General features: G+C 43.6%; 1 protein-coding gene across 1 annotated transcript in view; it reads left to right on the top strand.

Annotated features, from left to right (window-relative positions):
• SASH1 (SAM and SH3 domain containing 1) overlaps nucleotides 1–26142 on the top strand; it is a 213625-nt gene that overhangs the window by 24985 nt on the left and 162498 nt on the right. The window contains exon 2 of the mRNA XM_017889951.1: nucleotides 22525–22653. Coding sequence (XP_017745440.1) covers nucleotides 22525–22653 — 129 coding nt within the window. The remainder of the gene's footprint in view (nucleotides 1–22524; nucleotides 22654–26142) is intronic.

Below are 26142 nucleotides of genomic sequence, written 5' to 3'. Positions count from 1 at the left end.
TGTGGGGATTACAGGCATGAACCTCTGTGCCCCGCCAAGGATTCCATTTGGATACCCTTCTGCAAGTAACTTCCCTTCCTTCTCATCATCTTTGGGTTCTGATGGATTCTGTAACTAGTGGGTCGCTCTTTTTTTTTTTTTTTTAAAGGAGTCTTGCTCTGTTGCCCAGTCTGGAGTGCAATGGCACGATCTTGGCTCACTGCAACCTCAGCCTCCCAGGCACCTCCTGTCATCATGCCTGGCTAATTTTTGTAGTTTTAGTGGAGGCAGGGTTTCACCATGTTGGCCAGGCTGGTCTTAAACTCCTGACCTCAGGTGATCCACCCTCCTCAGCCTCCCAAAGTGCTGGGATTACAGGCTTGAGCCACCGTGCCTGGCCACAGTGTATCTTTTTGTTATTGTATTAGGTTGGTACAAAAGTAATCATGGTTTATAATTATGCTTCCTTAAGCTAAAAACTTAGGTGAGAACACCCCACAGTCCTTTTAGCAATCCTCAGTTGAGTCTGACCATGCACATTCTTATTTACCAGTTGTAGTTGTCTGAGCCACCGTTTAGCTTGGCTTTTTAGTTGCATGGCTGCCAAAGAATTGTTTAGCCAGAGGCCCTGCGCAGGTCTGCAGGGAAACAGAACAAAACACACTGCTCCTGTTTACGCCCTCGGGCTAAACCACCCAATTCTCTGTAGCAGTCAGGATTTCCTCAGGAAGCTTTCCTTGGGGAGGGTGGACCAGGGTGAAGCAGGATGTGATGACACGCAGCCCTCCTGCCCTCTGCAGCCAGCTGAGGTCAAGCCCCTATCTGTATCTGGCCTATGCTTCCCAGTCTGTGAGTTACAAGTCCAGGTCTCCTGCCCCAGATCGGGGTGGTGGAGTTGGTGGGGATGGACCGGGCTGCTTCCTCCTTCCCCCTGGCTCCTTGCTCCCATTTAATTTTCTTATCTGCAGTGCTGGGGTGAAAAGCGCAGGAGGGGGACACCCCTCGGAGCCCTCGAGTGCCTGGGTGGCAGCGGCCGTGTCAGCATTTCAGAGTCACAGAAGTTGGCAATTTGGCCTGGCCAAGCACCCAGCCATATGTTTCCTCAATTTAGGTTAAGTGAATTATTCAACTGTATACTGTAGGCATCTCAGGAGTACTGTTAACTAAGTTTTATTTTATAATATTATGGGGTGGAGATTACTTTCTGTGGAAGGCCTCAGTAGATGGTTTTATAGTTTAAATAAGCAGTAAGGTTAGCTTAAGCTTGTTGTGTGCCAACTGCAGTAAGCCTGTACTTCTGTGGTGGTGAAGGCAGATTTTGGAGTAGACAGGAATGAATTTGAAGCCAAGATCTGCTCTGTTTTTTCTTTTTTGTTTTTTAGACAGAGTCTCTGTTGCCCAGGTTGGAGTGCAGTGACACAATCTCCACTCCCTGTAACCTCTGCCTCCTAGGTTCAAGTGACTCTCCTGCCTCAGCCTCCCGAGTAGCTGGGATTACAGGCGCAAGCCACCACACTCAGCTAATTTTTGCATTTTTAGTAGAGATGGGTTTTCACCATGTTGGCCAGGCTGGTCTCAAACTCCTGACCGCAAGTGAGTCAAACACCTGCCTCAACCTCACAAAATGTTGGGATTATGGGTGTGAGCCACCACTCCCAGCTAGGACCGGCTCTTTGTTAGACATGTGGTAGTGGACATGGAACCTCCCTGCTTTGATGTCCTCATTGGTGTTGTGCATTAATTGAAATGATGTACAAGAATACCAACAATATAGTATAGGTATACAGATGCTTAATAAATGGAAATGTCTCCCTTAATTCTCATCCTTCTAACCTCCCCGAGATGCGTGCCTGCGCGCGCGCGCGCACACACACACACACACGGGGTTCTATTTGTTGTCTGATATAGATACAAGAATCTTCCTGGGCTCTGAATCCACAAATATCAGGAAGTGAATAGAAGGCATTTAGCTTGTTTTACAAACTTGATCAAATGGAATAAAAACAAATAACTTTCAAGGCATCCATCCATATGATGTAGGAAGTTGCGTGCTGTCTCTTACTGTGGAAGATACGGATCCATTCACTTGACTTGTGAAGCTTTTAGTAAATGCCTGCCTCATGCAGCATTGTGGTGGATCTGCAAAGAGTTATGAAGGAAACAGACATGTGCATTGGCCTGGCAGAGCTGTACGTGTTGGGGAGAGTACCTGGATGTGCTTAAGTGAAACAACTAGATATCAACGTGTGCAAGGTAGAGAGACTGGCTGTGCATTCCGGGAAGGCAGCATAGAGGGGGAATCTGTCTTTAGTGGCACCCCCTGCTATGAGAGGGGAAAAAGCTGTTTTGGAAGCTGGGTATGTTATGGGTCTCTGGGACTTCTGCAGACTGTTTTTATCTGTAGTCACATCTGCTTCACACGTTGAAACTGTTTCTACTTAGGCAAAGGTGATTTCATTGTGATGCAGGAAAGTTTTTTGAAGATAGACAGTTTAAAAGTTGGTCATCATAGTCTATTAAAATCATAAGCAACAGTGGCCACTGTTAGTGATAAGAGTAACCATTATGGAGTTCTGGGTATCAGATGCTGTTCTGAGTGTTCTACATGGATTATGTCTTTATTTGGCAGCAGTGCAAATAATACCTGAGGCAGATACCTCTCTCCAAGGCACCAAAAAATTTAATAACTTTCTTAAGGTCAGAACCTGGCATCTTAACCACTCTACCATACTGGCTGTTCCCTTTCCTTGACAAAAAACCCAACTTGTCTGGGTACGGTGGCTCACGCCTGTAATCCCAACACTTTGGGAGGCCAAGGTGGGTGGATCACAAGGTCAGGAGATCGAGACCATCCTGGCTAACACAGTGAAACCCGTGTCTACTAAAAATACAAAAATTAGCTGGGTGTGGTGGTGTGTGCCTGTAATCCCAGCTACTCAGGAGGCTGAGGCATGAGAATCGCTTTAACTGGAGAGGTAGAGGTTTCAAAGAGCCGAGATCATGCCACTGCACTCCAGCCTGAGCAATGCAGTGAGACTGTAAAAAAAATAAAAAATAAAAAATAAAAAAAAGGAAAGAAAGAAAGAAAGACCCATCCCAAACCAACAAAAACAAAAATCCAACCACCTCCTCAAAAAATAATCTCAAAATAGGTAATTTGTTAAAACAAATAGCATTTTTCTCTTTTGTAAGTGGAAGGCAGAGGTGAGGAAAGATAGGATAGATCAAGTGAAAGTGACCTCTCGAATGTCCCTGTCTACACAAAGTATTCTGCAACCTTTTAAGTCTATCTGTACATCTTTTATTAAAAAACAAATTGTGATACATAGACAAAACCCAAGACAACTCTAAAAACAAGTAAGTGATTAACTATCATTGGAGATTTAAAGATGGTTGGCAAGATTTGGAATCAGGAGGAAATTTACGCAGAACTGGTGTGTGGAAAGTTTTGAAATACTGGTCCCAGCATCTAGTCCTTGAGTCATCCCTATGTTAACACACTAGGTAGAAATGTCTCAATTTCAGGTTTTTCCTTTTCTTGTCTCTTAACAGTGCCATCTTGGTTTTCTCCTATTAAATTCTCTCTTTGCTTTGGAGTCTCGTGCTTTTTCAAAAATATATTCTGACCTGACTAGGCGCGGTGGCTCACGCCTGTAATCCCAGCACTTTGGGAGGCCAAGGTGGGTGGATCACAAGGTCAGGAAACCGAGACCATCCTGGTTAACACAGTGAAACCCCCTTGTCTACTAAAAATACAAAAAACTAGCTGGGCGTGGTGGCGGGCGTCAGTAATTCCGGCTACTTGGGAGGCTGAGGCAGGAGAATGGTGTGAACCCAGAAGGTGGAGCTTGCAGTGAGCTGAGATTGCACCACTGCACTCCAGCCTGGGCGACCAAGCGAGACTCCGTCTCAAAAAAACAAAAAACAAAACATCAAAATATATTCTGACCTAATAAAGGTCTCATATTTTTTCAAAATATGTACTGACTTAATAAGGTATTCTCAAATGAAGACTAAAACATGTTTTTTTAATATAAGAAGTAAAACGCCGTCATGAAAACACAACTGGTGAAGGATCTTACCCAGTGCCTTGTGCTTCGTGTTTTTCTTTTGGTGATCTCCTTGAATGTTGCTGTCAGAATATCAGCCTCACAGAAGTGTGTTTCAGGAGTGGCCAATCTCCCCTCCTTCCTCCATGTTTTACCTTCTAAGGTCTTTGTTGCTACAGAGGAGGATGGGGAGAGAAGAGACCAATGTCACTGGGCTAATATTTAAGGGAAAATGAAGTTAAGTTGAAATTAACTGACTGATCTCTTTTTTGGGCATTTTCTGAATTATATCTATGGAGCACCTAGTTGGCTATCCCTTTTATTTTTTTTTTTTTGGATGGGGTTTCAATCTTGTTATCCAGGCTGGAGTGCAGTGGCACAATCTCAGTTCACTGCAACCTCTGCCTCCTAGGTTCAAGTGATTCTCCTGCCTCAGCCTCCTGAGTAGCTGGGATTACAGGTGTCCGCCAGTATGCCTAGATAAAAAATTTTTTTTTTTGTATTTTTAGTAGAGATGGGATTTCATCATGTTGGCCAGGCTGATCTCAAACTCCAGACCTCAGGTGATCCACCTGCCTTGGCCTCCCAAAGTGCTGGGATCACAGGCATGAGCCACTGTGCTCAGCAGCCTAGTTGACTCTTCTACAGTTTAGCATGAGAGTCATGTCAGGTCCCCACTGCCACTCTTGTCTGTAGGGAGGTGGGTACAGATCTGACTTGAGTTTAGGTCAGAGCAAGGATATCCTCTGGGTTCATGGTGGTCCTAAATAAGGAAAGGCAGAACAGGGGCAGGAAACCTCCTGCACTCAGGCCCCTCCGTGCACCTGCCTCCCCATGACCCAGGAGGATGGTGAAGTACCTGCCACTTCTTGGAGGACAGTTAATTCTAATGGCCTACTGAGAATCTTTATTTCCTGTATTTGTGGCCCGAATTTGCTCCTGGAGGTCATAGACCTTATTCTGGGATATTTACTAACAGAATCATTTCCCCCAGTAGTAGTTATTCACATACAAATTGCAAAAAATTATCCAGAATTCTCAATGTAGATCATTTATGACCTGGATATGCAAAATCCCTGGGAAAGGTCCTCACTTATTTTATAAAATGTGATTATGCAAAACTTATTTTCTGATTATGTAAAATTGTTTAGATTGCAGTTACATAAGGAAGCACAGTGCCGCCCTCCCATGAATCCAGAAACACTAGCATGTAAAAACCTGTTTCCGCTGCCATGCTCTTTCCCTTTCAGACTTTATAAAGAACTAGAGCTAGTTCTTTATAAAGCTTGTTTATGGAATGAAATAATTTTCCTTTGGTAGTGGCTGTTTTGCAATATTATGCTTCTACATTTTACTTTCTCACATATATAAAACTAATAAACTACATAAACATAGACGTGCTAAGTGTTAGAACTGACACGTCTTAGGAGTTTGTTTTTAATAAGCTTATGTAATTAACACCTTGAACTATATTCCATTTGTTTCTTTTGAAACCATACAAAGAGAACAGGATGATATATATACATAAGGCAGCAGCATAGTTAATATTGGCTTTAAAAATTATAATGAAGTCATAGATGTTTTACAAGTTAAAACTTGCTAGTTATTTTTAAGGTCTGAGGACTGAAAAGTAGATTTGCTACTTAGAAGGGAAAAAAATTAAAGCATGAAGCAATATATAAATTGTTTATATTCATCTCCCCAAGGGCCTGAGCTTAGTGCCTGGCACGGTGCTTGTTGATTGATCATTTCATGTATTCCATTTTTTCGTTTGTTCATTCATTCATTCAGTGCATTTATATTGAGAGCCTGCTAGACACGGTCCTAAGCACAAAAAAGAAAACTTAGAAAAATCTTTGCCCTCCTGGACTTGACACCTTAGTTGGAGGAGGGAAACAAATAAAAACCGACACAAATAATATGCAAACTATTTCAGATGGTGAAAAAAACAGTAAGAAGAAATATAAGGCAGAGGCAGTGTGGACAGGTCAGGGAGCTGCAGTTTTAGACATGATATTCTTGAGAAGAGGGTATTTGAGTAATATCCGTAGAGGATGAGGGTAGGTAACTGGGAAGAGCTGGCCGAGAGAGGAGCAAGTTCAAAGGCCTGGCCAAGGTGGAGTGGCTCTGGTGTGTTGGAGGAGTAGCAAGGTGGCCAGTGTGGCTGGGGAAGTGAGGCTGGAAAGGCACACATTGAAGCAGGAAAGATGTAAGGGTGTGCAGTTGTGAGGAGCCTTCTATGTCATCCTGGGGGCTGTGGCATTTTCTCTGAAAGAAACAGGAGCCCAAGTAAGGTTTCTGAGCAGAGGGACATGATCTGACTTAGTTTCCAACAGGATAGCAGGATCTTTCCAACTGTTGTTTAGAGGGTGCTTGAGGGTACAGTGGGGAGCCCAGAATTTGATTTCTCAGTATAAAATACAGTTGAACTGGGCCGGGTGCAGTGGCTTACACCTGTAATCCCAGCACTTTGGGAGGCTGAGGTGGGGGGATCACTTGAGGTCAGGAGTTCGAGACCAGCCTGGCCAACATGGTGAAACCCTGTCTCCACTAAAAATACAAAAAAATTTGTTGAGCCTGATAGTACGCACCTGCAATCCCAGCTATTTGGGAGACTGAGGCAGGAGAATTGCTTGAACCAGGGAGGCAGAGGTTGCAGGTTGCAGTGAACCGACATCGCACCAATGCACTCCAGCCCGGGTGACAGAGTGAAACTCCATCTCAAAAAAAAAAAAAAAAAAAAAAATTGAACTGCTGTGCTTTGAGAATGGAAACACACAGTCCATCCTGCCAGAATCAACACTTTTTCCTTTAAAACTAGGTGTCTTGATAGTACATTGAATTTTTTGCAGGCTTTCTTCCCATAATGTCTCAAACAATTAAAATAAAAATACTTATATCTACATCCCAGAGAAGAAAGTGAAATTACCCCTTTTTATAGGGCAATTGAGAAGCATGAACAAGTTTGGGTAGGTGGTAGGCATGCTTTAACTAGTTCATTTCCTTTTAAGGGATTGTTTCATTGTAAATCCAGGAATATGAATGGGAAGGAGGGGGAGTATGTATGTCCAAGCAAACGTTGACCAGTAAAACTGTTAGCCAAGATGAACTGATAAAAATGTTAATTCTTCAATGAAATCAATTGCTCTTTCAAAAAAGTATGTATTAGATGTCAGTGAAAAAGCCAGTTAATAAGTTCTCACCTTGTGAGCAAACCGAGAAAATGGGTATTTTCGTTCCCACAGTAATTGGCTTAGGAGAATGGTGTGAATTCCTTGCAGCCTTTTTAGTTCCCTTAGGCAGAAATGACTGTCAAGTTTACATTGTAACCCTGTGTACAATGTGACACAAAGCAAATAATCTCCACTGTCACTCTCAACTTCCAAGATATTGTTATTTTTAAACATAAATTTTCTTGTGTGTATTTGAGGTTTACAACATTATGTTTTTTTGGGAGATGGAGTCTCACTCTTGTCGCCCAGGCTGGAGTGCAGTGGTGCAATCTCAGCTCACTGCAACCTCTGTCTCCTGGGTTTAAGTGATCTCCTGCTTCAGCCTCCTGAGTACCTGGGATTACAGGTGCTTGCCACCATGCCTGGCTAATTTTTGTATTTTCAGTAGAGATGGGGTTTCACCATGTTGGCCAGGCTGGTCTCGAACACCTAGCCTCAAGTGATCTGCCGCCTTGTCCTCCCAAAGTGCTGGGATTACAGGCGTGAGCCACCGCGCCTGGCCTTTTTTTTTGCAACAGGGTCTCCCTCTGTCTCTCAGGCTGGAGTGCAATGGCTCAGTCATAGCTCACTTCAGCCTCAACCTCCTGGGATCAGGTCATCCTCCCTCCTCAGCCTCCCAAATAGCTAAAACTACAGGCATGCATCACCACACATGTCTAATTGTTTTTTGTGTTTTTTGTAGAGATAGGGTTTCACCGTGTTGCCCAGACTGGTCTTCAACTCCTGAGCTCAAATGATCCACCCGCCTCAGCCTCCCAAAGTGCTGGAATTACAGACATGAGCCAAACACCTGGCCACAACATGATGTTGTGGGATACATAGAGATAGAGAGATACGTTGAGATAGTGCACTGTAGTGAAGAGGTTAACACACCTGTTATCTCACATAGTTAATTTTTTTTTTTTTTTTTGGTGACAAGAACAGCTAAAATCTACTTACTTAATGGAAATCCCTAACGGAAGACAATTTCATTAACTTCCAAGATGTTTTAAATCTGCGAATAAGAACAGATTCATGTGCTTCAGATGCTTTTTCAGAGTACTTTCACATTATTTTCTTGGCAAAAGTAAAAGCCTTTTATGATGAAAATTGAGATCATCTTGAGGGGAAATGATGTAGTTAGGAAAGAACTTTTCTCCCCCACAAAACGGAAATGAAAGTATGACCATCATGTCATATATAATATTTTCTATAGATACATGGATAGATGGGCAGATGCATAGATATGGGTGCAGATAATACACATGTGCCGGAACAAGAAAAGTTATTTTGTAGGGCTGACATTCTCTCAATTGGATTTTTCCTGTATGTTACAGATCAGAGTGTGGTACAGGATGAACCCAACAGAGTTCCGCTATACCTGACATTCACAAGCTGGCCTCTGAGTCCCTGAATGGCATCCTTAGTGCACTGACCCCTGTAGTGTGATTGGCCTGGAGATCAAGGAGCCATCAGAAGGGCAGATGCCAGAAGCTAACTCATGCACTGTACTTGGAGAGGGTTATGTGTGTTGTGAAGAGTTGTTTGGGGATTGCGTGGCATTTTTCCAGACAGTGGGGTAAACTGGTTTCTTTCAGATTTTGTTTTGTTTTGTTTTGTTTTGAGACAGTCTCACTCTGTCACCCAGGCTGGAGTGCAGTGGTGCGATCTCCAACCTCACTGCAACCTCCGCCTCCTGGGTTCAAGCAATCCTCCCACCTCAGCCTCCCAAGTAGCTAGGATTACAGGTGTGTGCCACCATGCCTGTCTAATTGTTTTGTATTTTTAGTAGAGATGGGGTTTCACCATGTTGACCAGACTGGTCTTGAACTCCTGACCTCAAGTGATCCACCCGCCTGGGCCTCCCAAAGTGCTGGGATTGCAGGAGTGAGCCACAGTGCCTCCTGCGTCTTTTTGACTTTGGAAAGCCACTATCCAATTGGTATCATATGAATGAAGGGCTCTAAAATAGTTTCTAGTAAATAGAAACAAACAGGTTTTCCTTTAGCTTCTGGGTGGGGCTTATTGTAAGCACTCATCACGACAAAGGGAATATATGCATGTTTTCCGTGGCCACAGCATTGCTCTTGTATTTGTTTTCTTACAACTGAACCAGGCCATGTACGGTGCCTCCTGCCTGTAATCCTAGCACTTTGGGAGGCCGAAGCAAGAGGATCATGTTGAGCCCAGGAGTTAAAGACCAGCCTGGGCAACATGGTGAAACTCCCATCTCTACAAAAAATTAGCTGGGCCTGGTGGCGTGACCTGTAGTCCCAGCTACTCAGGAGGCTGCCTTAGGAGGGAGGATCACTTGAGCCCAGGAATTTGAGGTTATAGTGAACTGTGGTTGCAGCACTGCATTCCAGCCTGGGTGACAGAGTGAGACCCTGTTTCTAAAAAGAAAAGATGGAACTCAAACCTGTGGAGGGAACCAGTGGCATTCCTTCTGATCTCCCTGATGGTAGTAAAATGCTGAGGATTTTCTGGATAAGCTCCTTGTGTATTCAGTGCCCTTCTAGATGGGCTATCTTTATTTCAAAATCTTAGTTGCTTTTATTCTGTCAGGATATGAGAAGATTGCAGGACTGTAATTAAGCCCATTGAACCGAGGAACTTTCCCTTTATTCCTTTTGGTGTGGGAAACATCTTTGGATTCAGGAAGATCTTTGACCCTCAACATATTAAAAATTATCAGCAATAAATGTAAATAATTAGAAATCAATAATCCCTGTACTTTGATTTAGGAGGCTTGGTTTCCTGTTTTCTGGGACAAGTCACTCAAAACCCTGTGGTCTTTGCTTACTCTTAATTCATCTTTGAAATAAAGTTATCAAATGAGATCATATTTAAGGCCCTTCCCTGTATTAAAATTCTAGGTCTTTATGTTTATAATAGGTTGGGATTCTGTGCCACTCATGTGATATAACTTGGTCCCATCAAATAATAGGAGAAATTTTAACCTTCCTGTTGGAGGAGTGAGGACTTTTTTTTGTATTTTTAGTAGAGGTGGGGTTTCACCATGTTGGCCAGGCTAGTCTCAAACTCCCGACTTCAGGCGATCTACCTGCCTCAGCCTCCCAAAGTCCTGGGATTACAGGCATGAGCCACCAAACCCAGCCACAATTTTTTTTTTTTTTTTTTGAGACAGAGTCTCACTCTGTTGCCCAGGCTGGAGTGCAGCGGCACAATCTTGGCTCACTGCAGCCTCTGCCTCCCTGGCTTAATTGAACCTCCAACCTCAGCTTCCTGAGTAGCTGGGGCCACAGGCGTATGCCATCATGCCCTGCTAATTTTTATATATATTTTTTGGTGGAACTGGGGTTTGACCATGATGCTCAGGTTGGTCTCAAACTCCTGGGCTCAAGTGATCCACCTGCTTAAAGTGCTGTGATTATCAGTGTGAGCCACTGTGCCTGGCTGATGATTCTTTGTCATGTAGGCCACCCTTTTTCTGTGAAGCTTTTCTCTGCCTGTTGGACTGTGGCCATACCTGAAAAGAGGAATAACATCCCAGTGGATTTAAATCATTTAAATCTTGTCTTCACTGTTCAGCCTCTTCCATGACAGAGGTGGGACTGGGTCTGCTGCCAAGGATCACAGAGGCAGACACCATGCTAATAGTTCACTTTATTGGTGTCAGCAGCATTAAGATTCACAGCTGGACAAAAATATAATGAAGCAGAGCTGGCCAAGGGCTGGATGAGTTTCTTGGATTGTATCCCCATTTGTTGGTTTGGTTTTCTAGCTGGTGAGGGACAAGGCACTATCAATTCACAGGTGGGTGCCAACTGACTGTTCTGTTGAGAGGTTTCTGTGTGGATGCAAAGTTAATGAAATCAGGGCCAGTTTTCAAAATCTCTGTGGTTTGGTTGTCATTAAAGTGTATGACAGCGAATTTCGTACTTTATGTAAAGCAAACTGCATGCCCTCTCTATTCCTGCTTAAATATCTATGGCTATTGAATTCATGAGGAATCACCAAACCTGGGTTTCTTCCTGTCTCTCTAGTCCCCTGTCCTGCCACACCTTTGCATTCTGACCTTATAGTCACCCAGGGTAGCTTTACCTGTTGGAACAGGTTAGGCTGTCTCTCTGGACTCAGAGGAATTACATTTGTTATTCCTTCTGGCTGGAACATCTTCCTACCCGCTTCCCTAAGACCTTCGTTTGCCATTGTTTCTAATGATATATTTCATGTATCAGTGTCTCACTAGACTGTATTACTGTTGTGAGGTCAGTAGGGACAAGAATTGTGACTAGAAGCTCACCGTTATATATAAAAATGCTGGTTTAGTGGGCAGTCTGTCAATTCCTAGTTACTGAGTGAATTTTATGGCACTCTTAGGAAAGAGAGGAATCAACTCTACTGCCTTCCGTCCATCCATCCATCCATCCATCCATCCATCCATCCATCCATCTGTTCATTCATTTGATAAGTATTCATTAGGTAACTGCTAAGTGTTGGGCGTTGCAATAATGTTAGAAACTGAGGTTATAAAAATGAATAAGATCCAGCCCCAGCTTTCATAAACTCTAAAGTTGCCTGGTAACAACAAACACTTGAACAAATAAGCCACCTATTAAAAACTCCTTACAATGGGAAATTTCAGATGTATACCAAGTAGGGAGCATATGTTAAAGAGCTGCCATGTTCCATCACCACTGATCTTGTTCCATCTATATCCGCATTCACCACCCCTCCCAGGCCCAGGATTTAAAGCAAGTCCTAGATATCTTGTGCAGTCATTTGTGAGATGCAGAACGTAGGTGCCACGCAAAGAATATTTTTTAGGTGTTACCTGTCAGTTCTTAAAAATGTAGAATTTTGGCAATAGCACCAAGAAACAGTTGCTTCAACTTTAGTTGTATAAAAGCAAATGGTTACCAGTGTGATGCTTGTTGTCAGTCAGTTTTGATCAAGTTGTCTGGACTCCTGCATCTCACTTACCAGTTGCACCGAGGAGCTGTGTGAGGAAATCAGCCAGAGTCAAGCTCAGTCTCATACCACGTACGGTCACACCATGAGACTCTCTAGTCAAGCTGTGGCAGATTGTAATTTCTCTAAAACACAAAGACTCAAATATTGTACATCATTTAACCACACTGCTAGAAATTTCAGATTGTTCCGAGATCAATATTTTCATTTCTAAAATTCTGATCATATCACATTCAGATCTTGTTGGTAAATGCTTGAAAATGTTCACATCCTCACGTTTGTGTGTCAAAAAGGCGGCCAGAGAAAACTCAGTGTGATTCATACTCATCAAGATCTGTGAATGTGGTCTAAAATTGTGACTTCATTCCCACCCAATTAGCTCTGCTGCTTTTCAAATCTGTGATTCTATTAAGCTCAGGGCAGATTAAAAATGGAAAATGAGTTCAGTCTAAAACTGCCATCTGCTAAATCCAAATGTCCATTTTGAGTCTGAATCTATGCTTGTACTTTTTAAGAACCAATGATCAATGTTCCCATTCTTTTCTCCACATTTTCAAGTTCTTAGGGCTTTTGTGTAATACTCTTTTGAGCCACTGATAGCCAGCAGATTGGATTTTTTCAGAGCCTTTCATTCCAAGGAGATCTAATATTAAGCACACAGCTTAGTAAATTCCTTCAACAAGTTCTCATGACTTAACCATATGGCTGTATTAAAATAAACTAATGGCCACACTTTGCTCTTCTGTGCAGTAAAAGTAAACATTCATGTTTTTTGATTTTATATCGCATACTTAACACCTAGCACAACACTCAGAATATAGTAAATGTTTAGTAAATATTATTTGAATTAATGAAATATCCTATAAACTGTTGATGATTGAAGAGCATAAACACAAGCGAATGTTACAGCTTTCCTCAGTTTCTTCATCATACGTGACAATCAATGTGCTGTGCAGAGGTGCTGGCATATACTTTGCATGAGGGATGTGGAGTAGGCCTTCTTCTTCATCTGTTTTATAAGAACTGCTCCTCTGTCTGGCCAGGAAACTGAGTTTGTTCATAATATGTAGTCTACACTTTTCAGATTTCTTCCCAGTAGGTAGTTGGGGATGACTAGTTCATGCATAAGATTTTGGTAATAACATTTTTGCTACTAGTTTCAAGTCTGCTGAATCCTAGGGTCAAGCAGTCTGCACTGGGCCTGTTGGAAGTAGAGGGGAGAGAAAGTGTTAGAGCGGCTTTAACTCCATCCTACCACAGATGACATTTCCCCAAGGGAGCAGGGAGTGTAAGAAGAGAAAAACGCCGAGGACCTTGGGGAATAATTACATTTAAGGGTGTGCTGAGAAGGAGGGGTGGATAGTGACAGGGAAACTCACAGGCAGTGGGGTTCTAAAATAGAGACAGTGTGGGCCCCCATGGCTGTCACCTAGGAAGTGAACTCCATCAGTGACTTTCTTACTTTTTTTTTTTTTTGAGACAGAGTCTTGCTCTGCTGCCCAGGCTGGAGTGCAGTGGCATGATCTCGGCTCACTGCAGCTTCTACGTCCTGGGCTCAAGTGATTCTCCTGCCTCAGCCTCCTGAGTAGCTGGGATTACAGGTGTGTGCCACCACAGCCAGCCAATTTTTGTAATTTTAGTAGAGATGGGATTTCACTGTGTTGCCCAGGTTGGTCTCGAACTCCTGGCCTCAAGCTATAACCACCTGCCTTGGCCTCCCAAAGTCCCGGGATTATAAGTGTGAGCTACCGTGCCTGGCCTTCCATCAATGAGTTTCAAACTTTTGTCAGAGATTCACTGGAAGGATTATATTTTACATTGTGATAAAATGCAATACTATATCCACAAAGTTTCATGAGATGTACTTCAACATTTTCCATTCTGTTCTGTGCTTTATCTATCACCCAAGCTGGAGTGCAGTGGTGCGAACGTAGCTCACTGCAACTTCCGCCTCCCAGGTTCAAGCGATTCTCCTTCCTTATCTTCTGGAGTAGATGGAATTACAGGTACCCGCCACCATGCCCGGCTAATTTTTGTGTTTTTAGTAGAGACAGGGTTGTTTTTTTTGGTTTTGTTTTTTGAGAGGGAGTGTTGCCCTGTCGCCCAGGCTAGAGTGCAATGGCATGATCTTGGCTCATGCAGTCTCTGCCTCCTGGGTTCAAGTGTTTCTCTTGCCTCAGCCTCCTGAGTAGCTGGGATTACAGGCATGCACCCCTAAGCCCAGCTAAGTTTTGTAATTTTTTTAGTAGAGATGAGGTTTCACCATTTTGGTTGGCCAGGCTAGTCTCAAACTCCAGACCTCAAGTAATCTACCCACCTTGGCCTCCCCAAAGTGCTGGAATTACAGGTGTGAGCCACTGTGCCCAGCCTCTTCTGTGCTCTTCTGATATGCTGTGTGATATCCTTTAAACAAATGCAAGTCTCAAATGTTTAAATGTATCCAAATACTCTGTAGGGGCTTGTACTGTATTCACCCTTTCTGGTATGGTTCTGGGTTAGTGACCTTCACAAAAGACACCTTGTGTGAGATTTGGGAGCTGGAAGTGAATCAGCAGCATATTTTTTAGACTCTGAAGGTTGGTGTAGGGTGCCAGGCATTGTGGCAGCTTCCATATGGTGTCACTGATCTGCTGGCTTAGCTTGCTGGCATGAGACAGCATCTGAACCCACAACAGCTCCAGAGCCCGCCAGATCCCTGCCTTCTGTGTCCTTGGCCATGTGTGCAGGTCCATTGTGAAGAGTGTTAGCTTCCCTGTGGGTCACCCATGGCGTCAAGGTTGGAGTTGATGAGAAACACAAGTGGACTCCGGTTGTCTTCATGGCTCCAGTGGTGTCATGGGCTCTCTTTTGTCCTTGCTGTCATTCACATCCAGCTTCCTTCATAACTGCCAGTCTGACTGACCTAGAGTGACCCTAAGTCAGTACTAGGCACAGAGGCAGCAGGCAGTACCGGCTGCTTCACCAGCTCCCACATCGCCCGTAGCGGCTGTGCTTCTCTGATCCACTCTTGACCTGTGCAACCCCTAATGGGTCATGATCTGCAGGGTGAATGACACTGCAGTTGCTTATCCATTTGGGCACAGGAAAGAACTTGGCACTTTTAATTTATCCTTTTTAAAATCATTTAACATACCCATTTTTGTTTTGCTTTGAGACGGAGTCTCGCTCTGTCACCCGGGCTGGAGTGCAGTGGTGCTATCTCGACTTACTGCAACCTCCGCCTCCTGGGGTCAAGTAATTCTCCATCCTCAGCCTCCTGAGTAGCTGGGATTACAAGTGTCCGCCACCATGCCTGGCTAATTTTTGTATTTTTAGTTGAGACAGGGTTTCACCATGTTGACCAGGCTGGTCTCAAACTCCTGACCTCAGGTGATCTGCCTGCCTCGGCCTCCCAAAGTGCTGGGATTACAAGCATGAGCCACTGTGCCCGGCCCTGTGTGTATTTTTAACATAAATAATTGTAGCTATACATAGATATAATTGATATTAATAAATGCTTCTAGCTGTACATAGCTGTAATGTATATTCATATATAGAGGGGGATTCTATGCCCCAATTTTTTTTTTTTTTTTTTTTTTGAGACTGAGTTTCGCTCTTATTGCCCAGGCTGGAGTGCAATGGCGTGATCTCAGCTCACTTCACAGGTTGAAGCGATTCTCCTGTCTCAGCCTCCCTAGTAGCTGGGATTACAGGCATGTGCCACCATGCCCGGCTAATTTTGTATTTTTAGTAGAGACGGAGTTTCTCCGTGTTGGTCAGTCTGGTCTCGAATTCCCAACCCCAGGTGATCCACCCACCTTGGCCTCCCAAAGTGCTGGGATTACAGGTATGAGCCACCATGCCCGGCCCCTCAATTTTTTTCGGGCTATTTTTTTCCTTCGACATTTGGAGACCTAGAAGCAGGTGCTGAGAGAGCTCTGAGGAGGGTTTGTCAATCCTCCCTTCTGGGAGGCCATTTATTCTTCAGGAGGGGATTTGTGGTAACTGGGACCCACCTGTGTGCAATAGCATCACCATGACCATATATGCCAAAGCTAGGATTCGACATGGGCGCTGGCGGTTCTGGGTGTTTTTGGAGAGAGGGAATGGAAGGTATGAAATGAGCCCCACTCCAGCCACCTGCCCTATGGGTGTGCCCCCGGGGGCGTCACTTGCCATTTGCATGACCTAATACGTCCCTCTGGCATATGTTGTTACATGTTAAAACTTTTTCCTGAGACAAACTATACTTCCAGCTCAACCTGTCTGTAAAAACACTGGGAATGATACCTCAGAGAAAAGTATTTGAGATCAGTTATTACAGTCAATGAATTTCTCCAGAACGACGACGATGTGGCAGAAGCTGGTGAGAACAGTAACATTACACGGATTCAATGAGGCTGAACAAGAAAACCAGAATTAACGGCATTTTTATGGTTATAGCAATTTCACCTGAAAGATTGCTAAAAGTGTTTATCGCCTTAAAATCTTTAAACAAGCTAATTAAGAGTGGAAACACCTTGTGAAGTCATTCAAAAAATCAGTTAGGTTTCATTGTACCGTAGTGATTTCTTTTTTTGGTGGCTTTAGCTTGGAGGGGATGTATATATCTCTATCCATCCCTCTTCAAACCAGGAGCAATGTAAACATAACAATTTATATTATATAAAATATATATGTACTTATTATTAAGGACAGAAAAGGTAAAGAAACAATAAATGAGTGAACAGTGTCTTTCTCTCAACTTTGGGGAGTTAGAGCAACACACGAGAGTTTTCCCTTGGGGAAAACTTTACAGATACCTAAAATAGGAGGATCACACATTCGTTTGCATACAATCTGCATGCAACAGATCACATTGTATCTCCTGATGTTTTCAAATGCTTTTTTTTTCTTTTTATTTTTTCCCCTCCCAAGTCTGCCAACTTATTCGAAACTGGAAGTGACATCTGGGGAAAGAAGAGCAGAAGTAACAAAAGTAATGATACAAATGCCTTTTGTTTTCGTAGTAGTTTTAGGTTTTCCATTTTCCAGAGACAGAAGTGAATTGGGATGAATCTCAGAAATACTGTGAAACCGATTGTTGAGGGAACAGTGCTCTGTGTCTTTTCTCCTTGATTGTAACAGCAGTCCACCCTGCTTGGTACAATGGCCCTTATCTCTGTATTTTTATGTTGGTTGTATGAAAGACGGGTGTTTGGGACAAAGGTGCTCTGTGGCTTTGGGGGAGGGTTATAGAATTTTGTTGTCCGTTGAGCTGACATGGGTGATGACTCCAAAGACTTAATTTAAATCTGCAGCAAGTGAAATGGATTGTCATATATATGGACAGATGCTGTGACCAGGTTCTGTAATAAGAAAAGGAAAGAGAACTTGAATCTGCATGTATCTCTTTTCTTGTTTTCAAAGAAAGGGGTGGGAAAATTCTCATAAAAATATCATGAGACTCAAAATTTCACAATTTTCTCAAAAAATTATTTTGAGGAAATAAAGTTTTCCCATGTACCTAAACTTGAACTAATATTGCTTAAGCTTAATGCCAGAGAACCAAAGAGAGAAAATAAGAAAGAAGTGAAACAGATGAGGCAAGCAGTGAACTCCAGACCAGAAACTTCTGAACACCTTAAAAGGTTTAAAAAAGAATCCGTTTCAGTGTTTTAATCATGATATTTATTATAATAAATGTAGAGATGATTTAAAGTCTTATTAAAGAATCCGTTTCAGTGTTTTAATCATGATATATGTTATAATAAATGTAGAGATGATTTAAAGTCTTATTATAGTTGCAAGTTTATTTTGCAACATCAGTGCTTGACATTAGTATGGTGGGATGCTGACTCAGACATAGATTTTGTGTTTCTGTAAAGATGCAGCTTGTGGTCCTATGGAAACCTGAGCTGCATTATTTAAATTTCCTGCAGACTCATGTTGCAAGTATTTTTAGTAAAATTAAATGTTTTTATGGAGTAGGTCTGTAATTATCTCAAGGAACAAGCTGGATAAAATAATGCAAACATTGTCAGACAGTCCTGAAAAGCATGGTTTTTTAAAACTGCTTTATTGAGCTTTGATTGATAAGTAAAAAGCTGTGCATATTGAATGTATACAACTCGATGGTTTGGGAATAAGTATGTGCCACTACCATCAACGTCATAAACATATCCATCACTCCCAGAGTTTCCTCCCGCCCCCATATAACGTAGAAATGATGATTATTCTTATTATTTCATGTTTTAAAGCCTGAATTTTGAGTGGGTAAAGAAAATCATCAGGTGGTTGGTTGGTTTCATTGATTGGAATGTAAAGGATTCTTTTTGTGGGATGGCAGACAAAACCCACTCTTAAAAACACACATATGCATTCTTCTATTCTATTGCCTTTCTTGGCATTTAAATCATCAAGACTGATGGAAGTGGTAACTATGGGGACTTACTGCACATCTGGAAAGTAATTTGGGAAGATGTAAAAGCAGCTGTACCACCCTGTTCTAATTATTATCTGGAGTGAGGAGTGGCTATTACGGCATATCGTAGGGTGTGAAATGCTGACTTTCTTTGGCCTGAGTTGAGTTGAACAGCTGCTCTTTTCCTCAGGAGCAACAAATATATTTTTCAGGTCCCCAGATTATTGGGGGAGTTTTGAGTGATTGGGAATGGGATAGAGAATTTCACTCGTAGGGAAAACAGAACTGAAGTGAAGAGTTGGCTTGTTGTTGGTTTTATGATATTGTGAAATATATTTTTGGTCTTAATCTTGTTTTCTGCCAAACTCCTAAAACCCTTGGAATCTCCAAAGTGATAAGTTGGAGTTATGTATAAGTTAATGAGTTGACTGATGGCTGGCCACTCTAGGTAGCTTCAGAATGGAGGTTGGTCACAGCAAAGACCCAGGTTGGATTAGAAGGTTGGGACTTTTAGCCCCAACCTCTGGGGAGGGGAGAGGGGCTGAAGGTTGAGCTGCTAGTCAGTGGCCTTTGATTTAATCAATCATGCCTACGTAATGAAGCTTCCATAAAAACCCCAACAGACTGGATTCTGGGAGCTTCTGGATAGCTGAACACGTAGAGGTTTGTGTAGGGTGGAGGGTCTGGAGGGGGCAGGGAAGCTCCAACTCCCTTCCCCAGTACTCTGCCCTATGCATCTCTTCATCTGATATTCATTGGTATCCTTTGTGAATTCTTTTAAAATAAGTCGGTAAATGTAAGTATAGTGTTTGCTCAAGTTTTCTGAGCCACTCTAGCAAATTAATTGAGCCCCAAAAGGGGGTCGTGGGAACCCCAATTTGTAGCAGGTAAAACAACCTGGAGCTTGCTTCTGGCATCAGAAGTGAAGAGCAGTCTTCTAGGACTGAGCCTTCAGCCTGTGGGTTATGAGGCTGTCTCCAGTTTGGTAGTGTCAGATTTGAACTGGAAAACACCCAGCTGGTGTCCGCTGCAGAACTTGCTGCTTCTTTGGTCTCTGCCTGCCTTGGTCTTCCAGAGTGCTGGCATTACAGGCGTGAGCCAAGCGCCTGGCCCCAGGTGCTCGAATAGCTGAGGCAGCAGTGGCATCGAGCCCTTCCCTCCCAGGGGCTGGCGCTTTGCTCTCCTAGTCACAGCTGTCAGGAGCTGGTGGTCAGAACCCATGCCCCCATGGGAGCTGCTCTTCTGCCCTCCTCCTCTCTTAAAGTTTCCTCCAGGAGTTCCCTCAGTCCTCTTCGGGGTGTGTGCTGATGGGGTTACCAGGGAGGCGTGGCAGAAGGCCTGCTTCGAGCCTCCAGGAGGAACTGCTTGTTGTTCTCTGGGTTCTTTCAGGCCCCTACTGCATGGAGGTCGTGGGGACCGCAGATGAAGGGTACTGAAAGACTGGTACATTTGGGGTTTATATTGTGGGATAGGTGATGGGGCATGAAAGGATCTCAGTGGGGGAGACTCCGTCCGATCTTTTAGCAAGGTCATTTGGGTGGCAGGTTGGGCAAGGTTGGGCCATAGGAAGGCCGTAGATGGAAATGGTTGAGTTGTGACCCTGGGGCATGTGTGGTTGAGTTGTGATGAGTCGGAGGATCCTCAGGATCCTAATATCAGTTTATCATGCTGTATTTCAGGAACCTCACCTTAAGATAATCTGTCCTGGCTCCCTCTTCTTCCAAGACAGATTCTGGGTTTTTGTTTTGTGTTTGAGATGGAGTCTCACTCTGTCACCCAGGCTGAAGTGCAGTGGTGTGATCTCAGCCCACTGCAACTACCGCCTCCTGATTTCAGGCAATTCTTGTGCTTCAGCCTCCCGAGTAGCTGGGATTACAGGTATGTGCCACCATGCCCAGCTAATTTTTATATTTTTAATAGAGATGGGGTTTCACCATGTTGGCCAGGCTGGTCTCGAACTCCTGACCTCAGGTGATCTACTCCCCCTTGGCCTCCCAAAGTGCTGGGATTACAGGCGTGAGCCACTGCGCCCGGCCCAGGTTCTGTTTTCAGGCAGTTTCCTTTCCTGGAGGCAGTACAGCAGAGGCCAGGAAGCTGAGCGCCATGGTGCATGTCCTTAGAGGGGCAGCAGCAGATTCCATCTTGACCTTTGCTATTTTTCTACTGAACACTTGACAGTAGACGACATTTTGAAGAGAAGAGGGTCTCCCACTTTGCCTGCTATGTCAGTCCAGGCTGTAGGCTCAGACAGACAAGACTGATTGTAGTGAAGGAGTGACTTTTGTCCAGACACATTCAAAGATCTTCCTGGCCTTGGAAGAGTCCTTCTTGTCTCCACACTGTGCTAGGAATTTTGAGGCCATCAGCTCAAATGCAGAACGTGTTATTGGTGGGGAAGCAAGGAGCTTTCTAAAGTGTCATTTTTTCCCATTTCGGTTTCTCCTCTCCCTTGGTTCTGTAAAATCAGTGAATGCAAAAGTAGGGTAGAGATGATCCTTGATCTGCCCCAGGCCTCCTGACCAGGGTGTAGGTCTTTAGTAGAAAGGCTTTGGGAGAAATCCAACTCCCAAGCCCTGCTTGCATCTAAGCCTGCTTTGCAGTGTTAGGCGTGTGTTGCTATGGGCAGTGCACCAACATTAAATAACTGAAAGGCTGGCTAGCAGTCTGTAAAATGGAAAATGTGTGTGTGGCTTTAGGTGATCTAGAAGTCGTATTTTCCTTGGTTGTCTTGGTAAAGTCATTTATTTATACCAAAGAGCAGAATGTTGGGAGGTTAAAAAAAAAAAAAAAAAAAAAAAGAGCTGGAGGAGAGGTCTTTCTGAATGAGTGAATTGATAGAAGAAATGGCATAACTTAACAAATGTACAAGGCATTTCTGTCATCCTCCCTGTATGTATTCAGGTGTGTGTTTAGGAATCCATTGCTCTAAAGGAAGACTATAGTGTGGAACATAATCTTGCAGTGAGTATTATACTGTGAGAGATTTTTAGCACTTACTACATGCCAGGTGGACTACATGAGCCAGCTAAGGTCTAAGCACTTCACACGTGTTACTCCAGTAGTCCTCACTGAAGTAGGTGCTGTGATTATTCAGTGTTCCTCAGAGGTTAAGAGACGTGCCTAAGGCCACTTAACGAGTACAAGGCTCAGTGGAGCTGGGGGGAAGCTCAGAATGAGCTCTAGAGCAATTACGTGGCACTTGCCTTGGGGAAGAAACAAGTGACATGTTTACTTATTTATGCTGGTGAATTTGTAACGTGTACTCTTGCACCTGGACTTGGAATGCCTAGTGAATAATAAGTCTAATGAATAATATGAATATTAATGACCATAATAATGAATATTAATGAACACGAATAACTAATGAATAAAAAGATTTTCCACTTTTCTGAGGGTCTCCTGAGAGGTGCAGTGAGATCTGTCTTAGATTCTATTCTCTGCCAGTTCCTGAATTCTCAGGCTCCCATCGGAATCCCTGGGAGGGGTCCTGACATCTGTCTCTTTTATGAGCTTCCCAGGAGGTGGTGATGCAGGCCAGGAGCCACATTGGGCATTAGGAGCCTCTTCCTCACACAGTGCCTTTGCTGAAGGTGCTTCCCTGGTGTTTCCTCTCTTAGCTCTGCTAGGCAGGCAGAGAGATGGGTGTTGAAGACCCTGATGCTGGCACCAGGCCGTCCCAGGTTGGAAAGCTGGCCTTTGTGCTTCTTAGGCCCGGGATTTGTGGGCAGTTGCTCAACTTCTTTGAGGTCCTGTTTACCCATCAATACAAGTGGGGACAAAACAGGCCCCTGTCAGAGGGCTGCCCTGAGGAGTAGGAGATCCTGTACGTGAAACAACCTGGCACTTGATGTTTTCTGCTTAAATACCGGCTTTTATTACTATAAACTCTGCATAGAGGGAGGTCTGATGGCTGTGGGCTTTTCTCGGGTGCACTGACCTGACCGCCTTTGTTTTTCTACCCCTTCAGGACGGTTCACTGGGAAACATCGATGACTTGGCGCAGCAGTATGCAGATTATTACAATACCTGTTTCTCCGACGTGTGCGAGAGGATGGAGGAGCTGCGGAAACGGCGGGTTTCCCAGGACCTGGAAGTGGTGAGTGGGAATCCTGAGAATATGCTTCTGTGAGCAGAGCTGCTCCAATTTGGGCTTCTCCTTGGTCCTTCTCCCAGTGCTAGCTGTTCCTGGGATATCAATCTGTAGGCTACTGCACTAGTATGGGGTAAAAAGTTCAGATCCCTAAAGGATTGACCCAGTTCTGCTGCAGATATCAAACTGAGTGAGTGTTGGCTGGAGCAATAGGATCGAACCTTTGCATTCATTACAAGAATGGATTTTATTTTATTTTTTAACTTAAGGAAAAAGTATGTTTTTACTATTCACCAGTGTATACTACATTTTTTATTGACTCTAAGCCCAAAGGATGTCTAGGCTAATTTTCCCCCCTTTTCATTCCTTTTTTCTTTTCTTTCGGAAAGCAACATAAAATTTAAAGGAACAATGAATCACCTGTAGTCTCTCACCTAGCAATAATCACATTGGTGTTTTAGCAGGTATCCTTCCAGTGCTTTTGTGGGCATTTAAAAATCAGCAAAACTAGTCCACTGCTAAAGACACTTTTTTTTTTTTTGACATGGAGTTTCGCTTTTGTCCCCCAGGCTGGAGTGCAATGGTGCGATCTCGGCTCACCGCAACTTCTGCCTCCCAGGTTCAAGCGATTCTCCTGCCTCAGTCCCCCGAGTAGCTGGGATTACAGGCATGCACCACCACGCCCGGCTAATTTTGTGTTCTTAGTAGAGACAGGGTTTCTCCTTGTTGGTCAGGCTGGTCTCGAACTCCCGACCCCCTCCCAAAGTGCTGGGATTACAGGCGTGAGCCACTGCGCCCGGCCTAAAGACACTTTATTTATATATATATATATAAATCAGTGAAACAATGCTATATCTATATATTAAAAAAAACTTCTTCCTTTATTACTTTTTATTGTAGCTCATATTCCCTGTCCTTGAAATTCCTTGTCATCACCATCTTTCATGGCTATGTTCTCCTCTCACTCAGGTGCATTGAAATAAATTTGGCTATTTGTGAAAACCTTTATGTGTATAGTCAGTGGCACATTTGGCCTTGTATGTGATAAACAGTAACTAAATAGTGTAGGTGCTATATATATAATTTTTATGTATGCTAGTAGTTCAAAATTGTATATTTGCTATAAAATATCATAAAAGCTTCTGCATTTCTCAGTTTAAATATCTTACTATTGGATTCACTTTAGTTCCGTGCCTTTCAAATAGTTTTGTTTCATTATGCCAACCTCAGGACCTCCTCAATAAATGAGGTTGAAGCAGAAGAAAATGTTCAACCCTCTGTATCTCCTCATCCAGACCTGTTCCTTTTGAGCCATCTCAGATAGTGGGGGCTGCATGGATATGTGTTAAGTAACAGAGTTCCTCAACCTTTAAAAAAATGTTTGAAAACTAAGCTGGGCGTAGTGGCTCACGCCTGTGATCCCAGCACTTTGGGAGGCTGAGGCTGGTGGATCACTTGAGGTCGGGAGTTGGAGACCAGCCTGACCAACATGGAGAATCTCTACTGAAAAATATAAAATTAGCCAGGCGTGGTGGCACATGCCTCTAATCCCAGCTACTCGGGAGGCTGAGACAGGAGAATCACTTGAACCTGGGAGGCAGAGGTTGTGGTGAACCAAGATCGCGCCATTGCACTCCAACCTGGACAACAAGAGTGAAACTCCGTCTCAAAAAAAAAAAAAAAAAAGTTTGAAAACTGCTAATTCAATTGAGTCCGTATTTATCCTCTTTCCACCTCCTATTTGTCTACTTAGGGTAAGCACACACACAAATAATAATTAAGTAACTAATTTAGAACTAATTAAGAACAGAGAATTCTTCTGTTAATAATTATTTTTATGTTATCTACAAGGGTTCTGTGATTCCTCTCATATGAGAGACCCAGCAAGGGGTTGGGTACCCCTGCTCTATATTCTGTAAATGAACATAATCTGTTTCCACTGTGAGACTAGGAAGTTCTTATATACTGTTATTTATTTTCTTAACCACGTAAAGATTCCTTGGATCAGGAGTAACAATATATCATGACTGCCAAATGTTAATTGATTCTCTTTCTTTTATGTTCACCAATTTAGTAGTTGCAGGGATGGGAGTTAGTTTAAAGTTGACTGAGGCTGAGAGGTATCATCCAGGGGCTGAAAGCCATCACCTCAGGAGCCTGACGCCTTGGCCCAGGTGGGCGGCAGGGCTGTGCATGGCTTGTTTCCTTTAACTTTGCTCCTTGACATGTGTGAATGCTGGGGTTATTTCCTCCTTTGGAAGAAAGTAACTTTATGTGTCAAAAGATTCCCACACTCTTAAAATTCATTAGGCTCTCCTGTTGGAGCATAGTTAATGAAAAAATACTTTCATTTTGGCAAGATTACCACAGGACAACTTAAATATTGCATAATGCCCTGAATTCCTGAATGTTTCTTCTTTTTTTTTTTTTGAGATGAGGTTTCGCTTCTGTTGCCTAGGCTGGAGTGCAATGACGTGATCTTGGCTCACCACCACCTCTGCCTCTCAGGTTCAAGTGATTCTCCTGCCTCAGCCTCCCGAGTAGCAGGGCTTACAGGCATCCACCACCATGCCTGGCTAATTTTTTTTTTTTTTTTTTTAAGTAGAGATGGGGATTCTCCATGTTGGTCAGGCTGGTCTTGAACTCCTGACCTCAGGTGATCTACCCACCTTGGCCTCACAAAGTGCTGGGATTACAGGCGTGAGCCACCACGCCTGGCCAGAATGTTGTAACTCTTGCCTCTAATGATAGTCTGGTAGGACTCTGTGGCCTCCTTAGACATTTTACTGTGCTTGAGGAAATGATTGCTGTGAACTGGCGAAAGACGGACCACTGACACAACACTAAACTGCTCTTCTCAGGATTCTAGCTGGTTAGGAGTTGGGGTTACTATCGTCATCCCATGGTGTTTGGGAACCTTGGAAGGCAGCTTCTAGGTAGGAGAGAAAGTCTGCCCATCGGTGGGATAAATAACTGCCTTCTCTTTCAAACAGTTGGGGCTAATTTGGTGTGCTCTGTTCCAAAACCGCAGAAGACAATGTGGGGGGAAAAAAACACCACATGAGCTTAATTAGTTCCCATTAAAGGTACAAGAAGTTGGTGGTGGGTATAGTTGATGGGAGCTGATTCAAGCCAGACTGGAAGCATGACTGTTCATTCTTTAAATTGTAGTTAGCGGCCGGACACGGTGGCTCACGCCTGTAATCCTAGCACTTTGGGAGGCTGAGGCGGGCGGATCATGAGGTCAGGAGATCGAGACCATCCTGGCTAACATGGTGAAACCTGGCTCTACTAAAAAATAGAAAAAATTAGCTGGGCGTGGTGGTGGTCGCCTGTAGTCCCAGCTACTTGGGAGGCTTAGGCAGGAGAATGGCATGAACCCAGGAGGCGGAGCTTGCAGTGAGCCAGGATCCAGTCACTGCACTCCAGCCTGGGTGACAGAGTGAGACTCCGTCTCAAAAAAAAAAAAAAAAAAAAAAAAAAAAAAAAAATTGT

The sequence above is a fragment of the Rhinopithecus bieti genome, unplaced genomic scaffold (genome assembly GCF_001698545.2).
Source record: "Rhinopithecus bieti isolate Rb0 unplaced genomic scaffold, ASM169854v2 scaffold_18644, whole genome shotgun sequence".
Lineage (NCBI taxonomy): Eukaryota > Metazoa > Chordata > Mammalia > Primates > Cercopithecidae > Rhinopithecus > Rhinopithecus bieti.
This window is presented reverse-complemented; position numbering and strand designations above follow the sequence as displayed.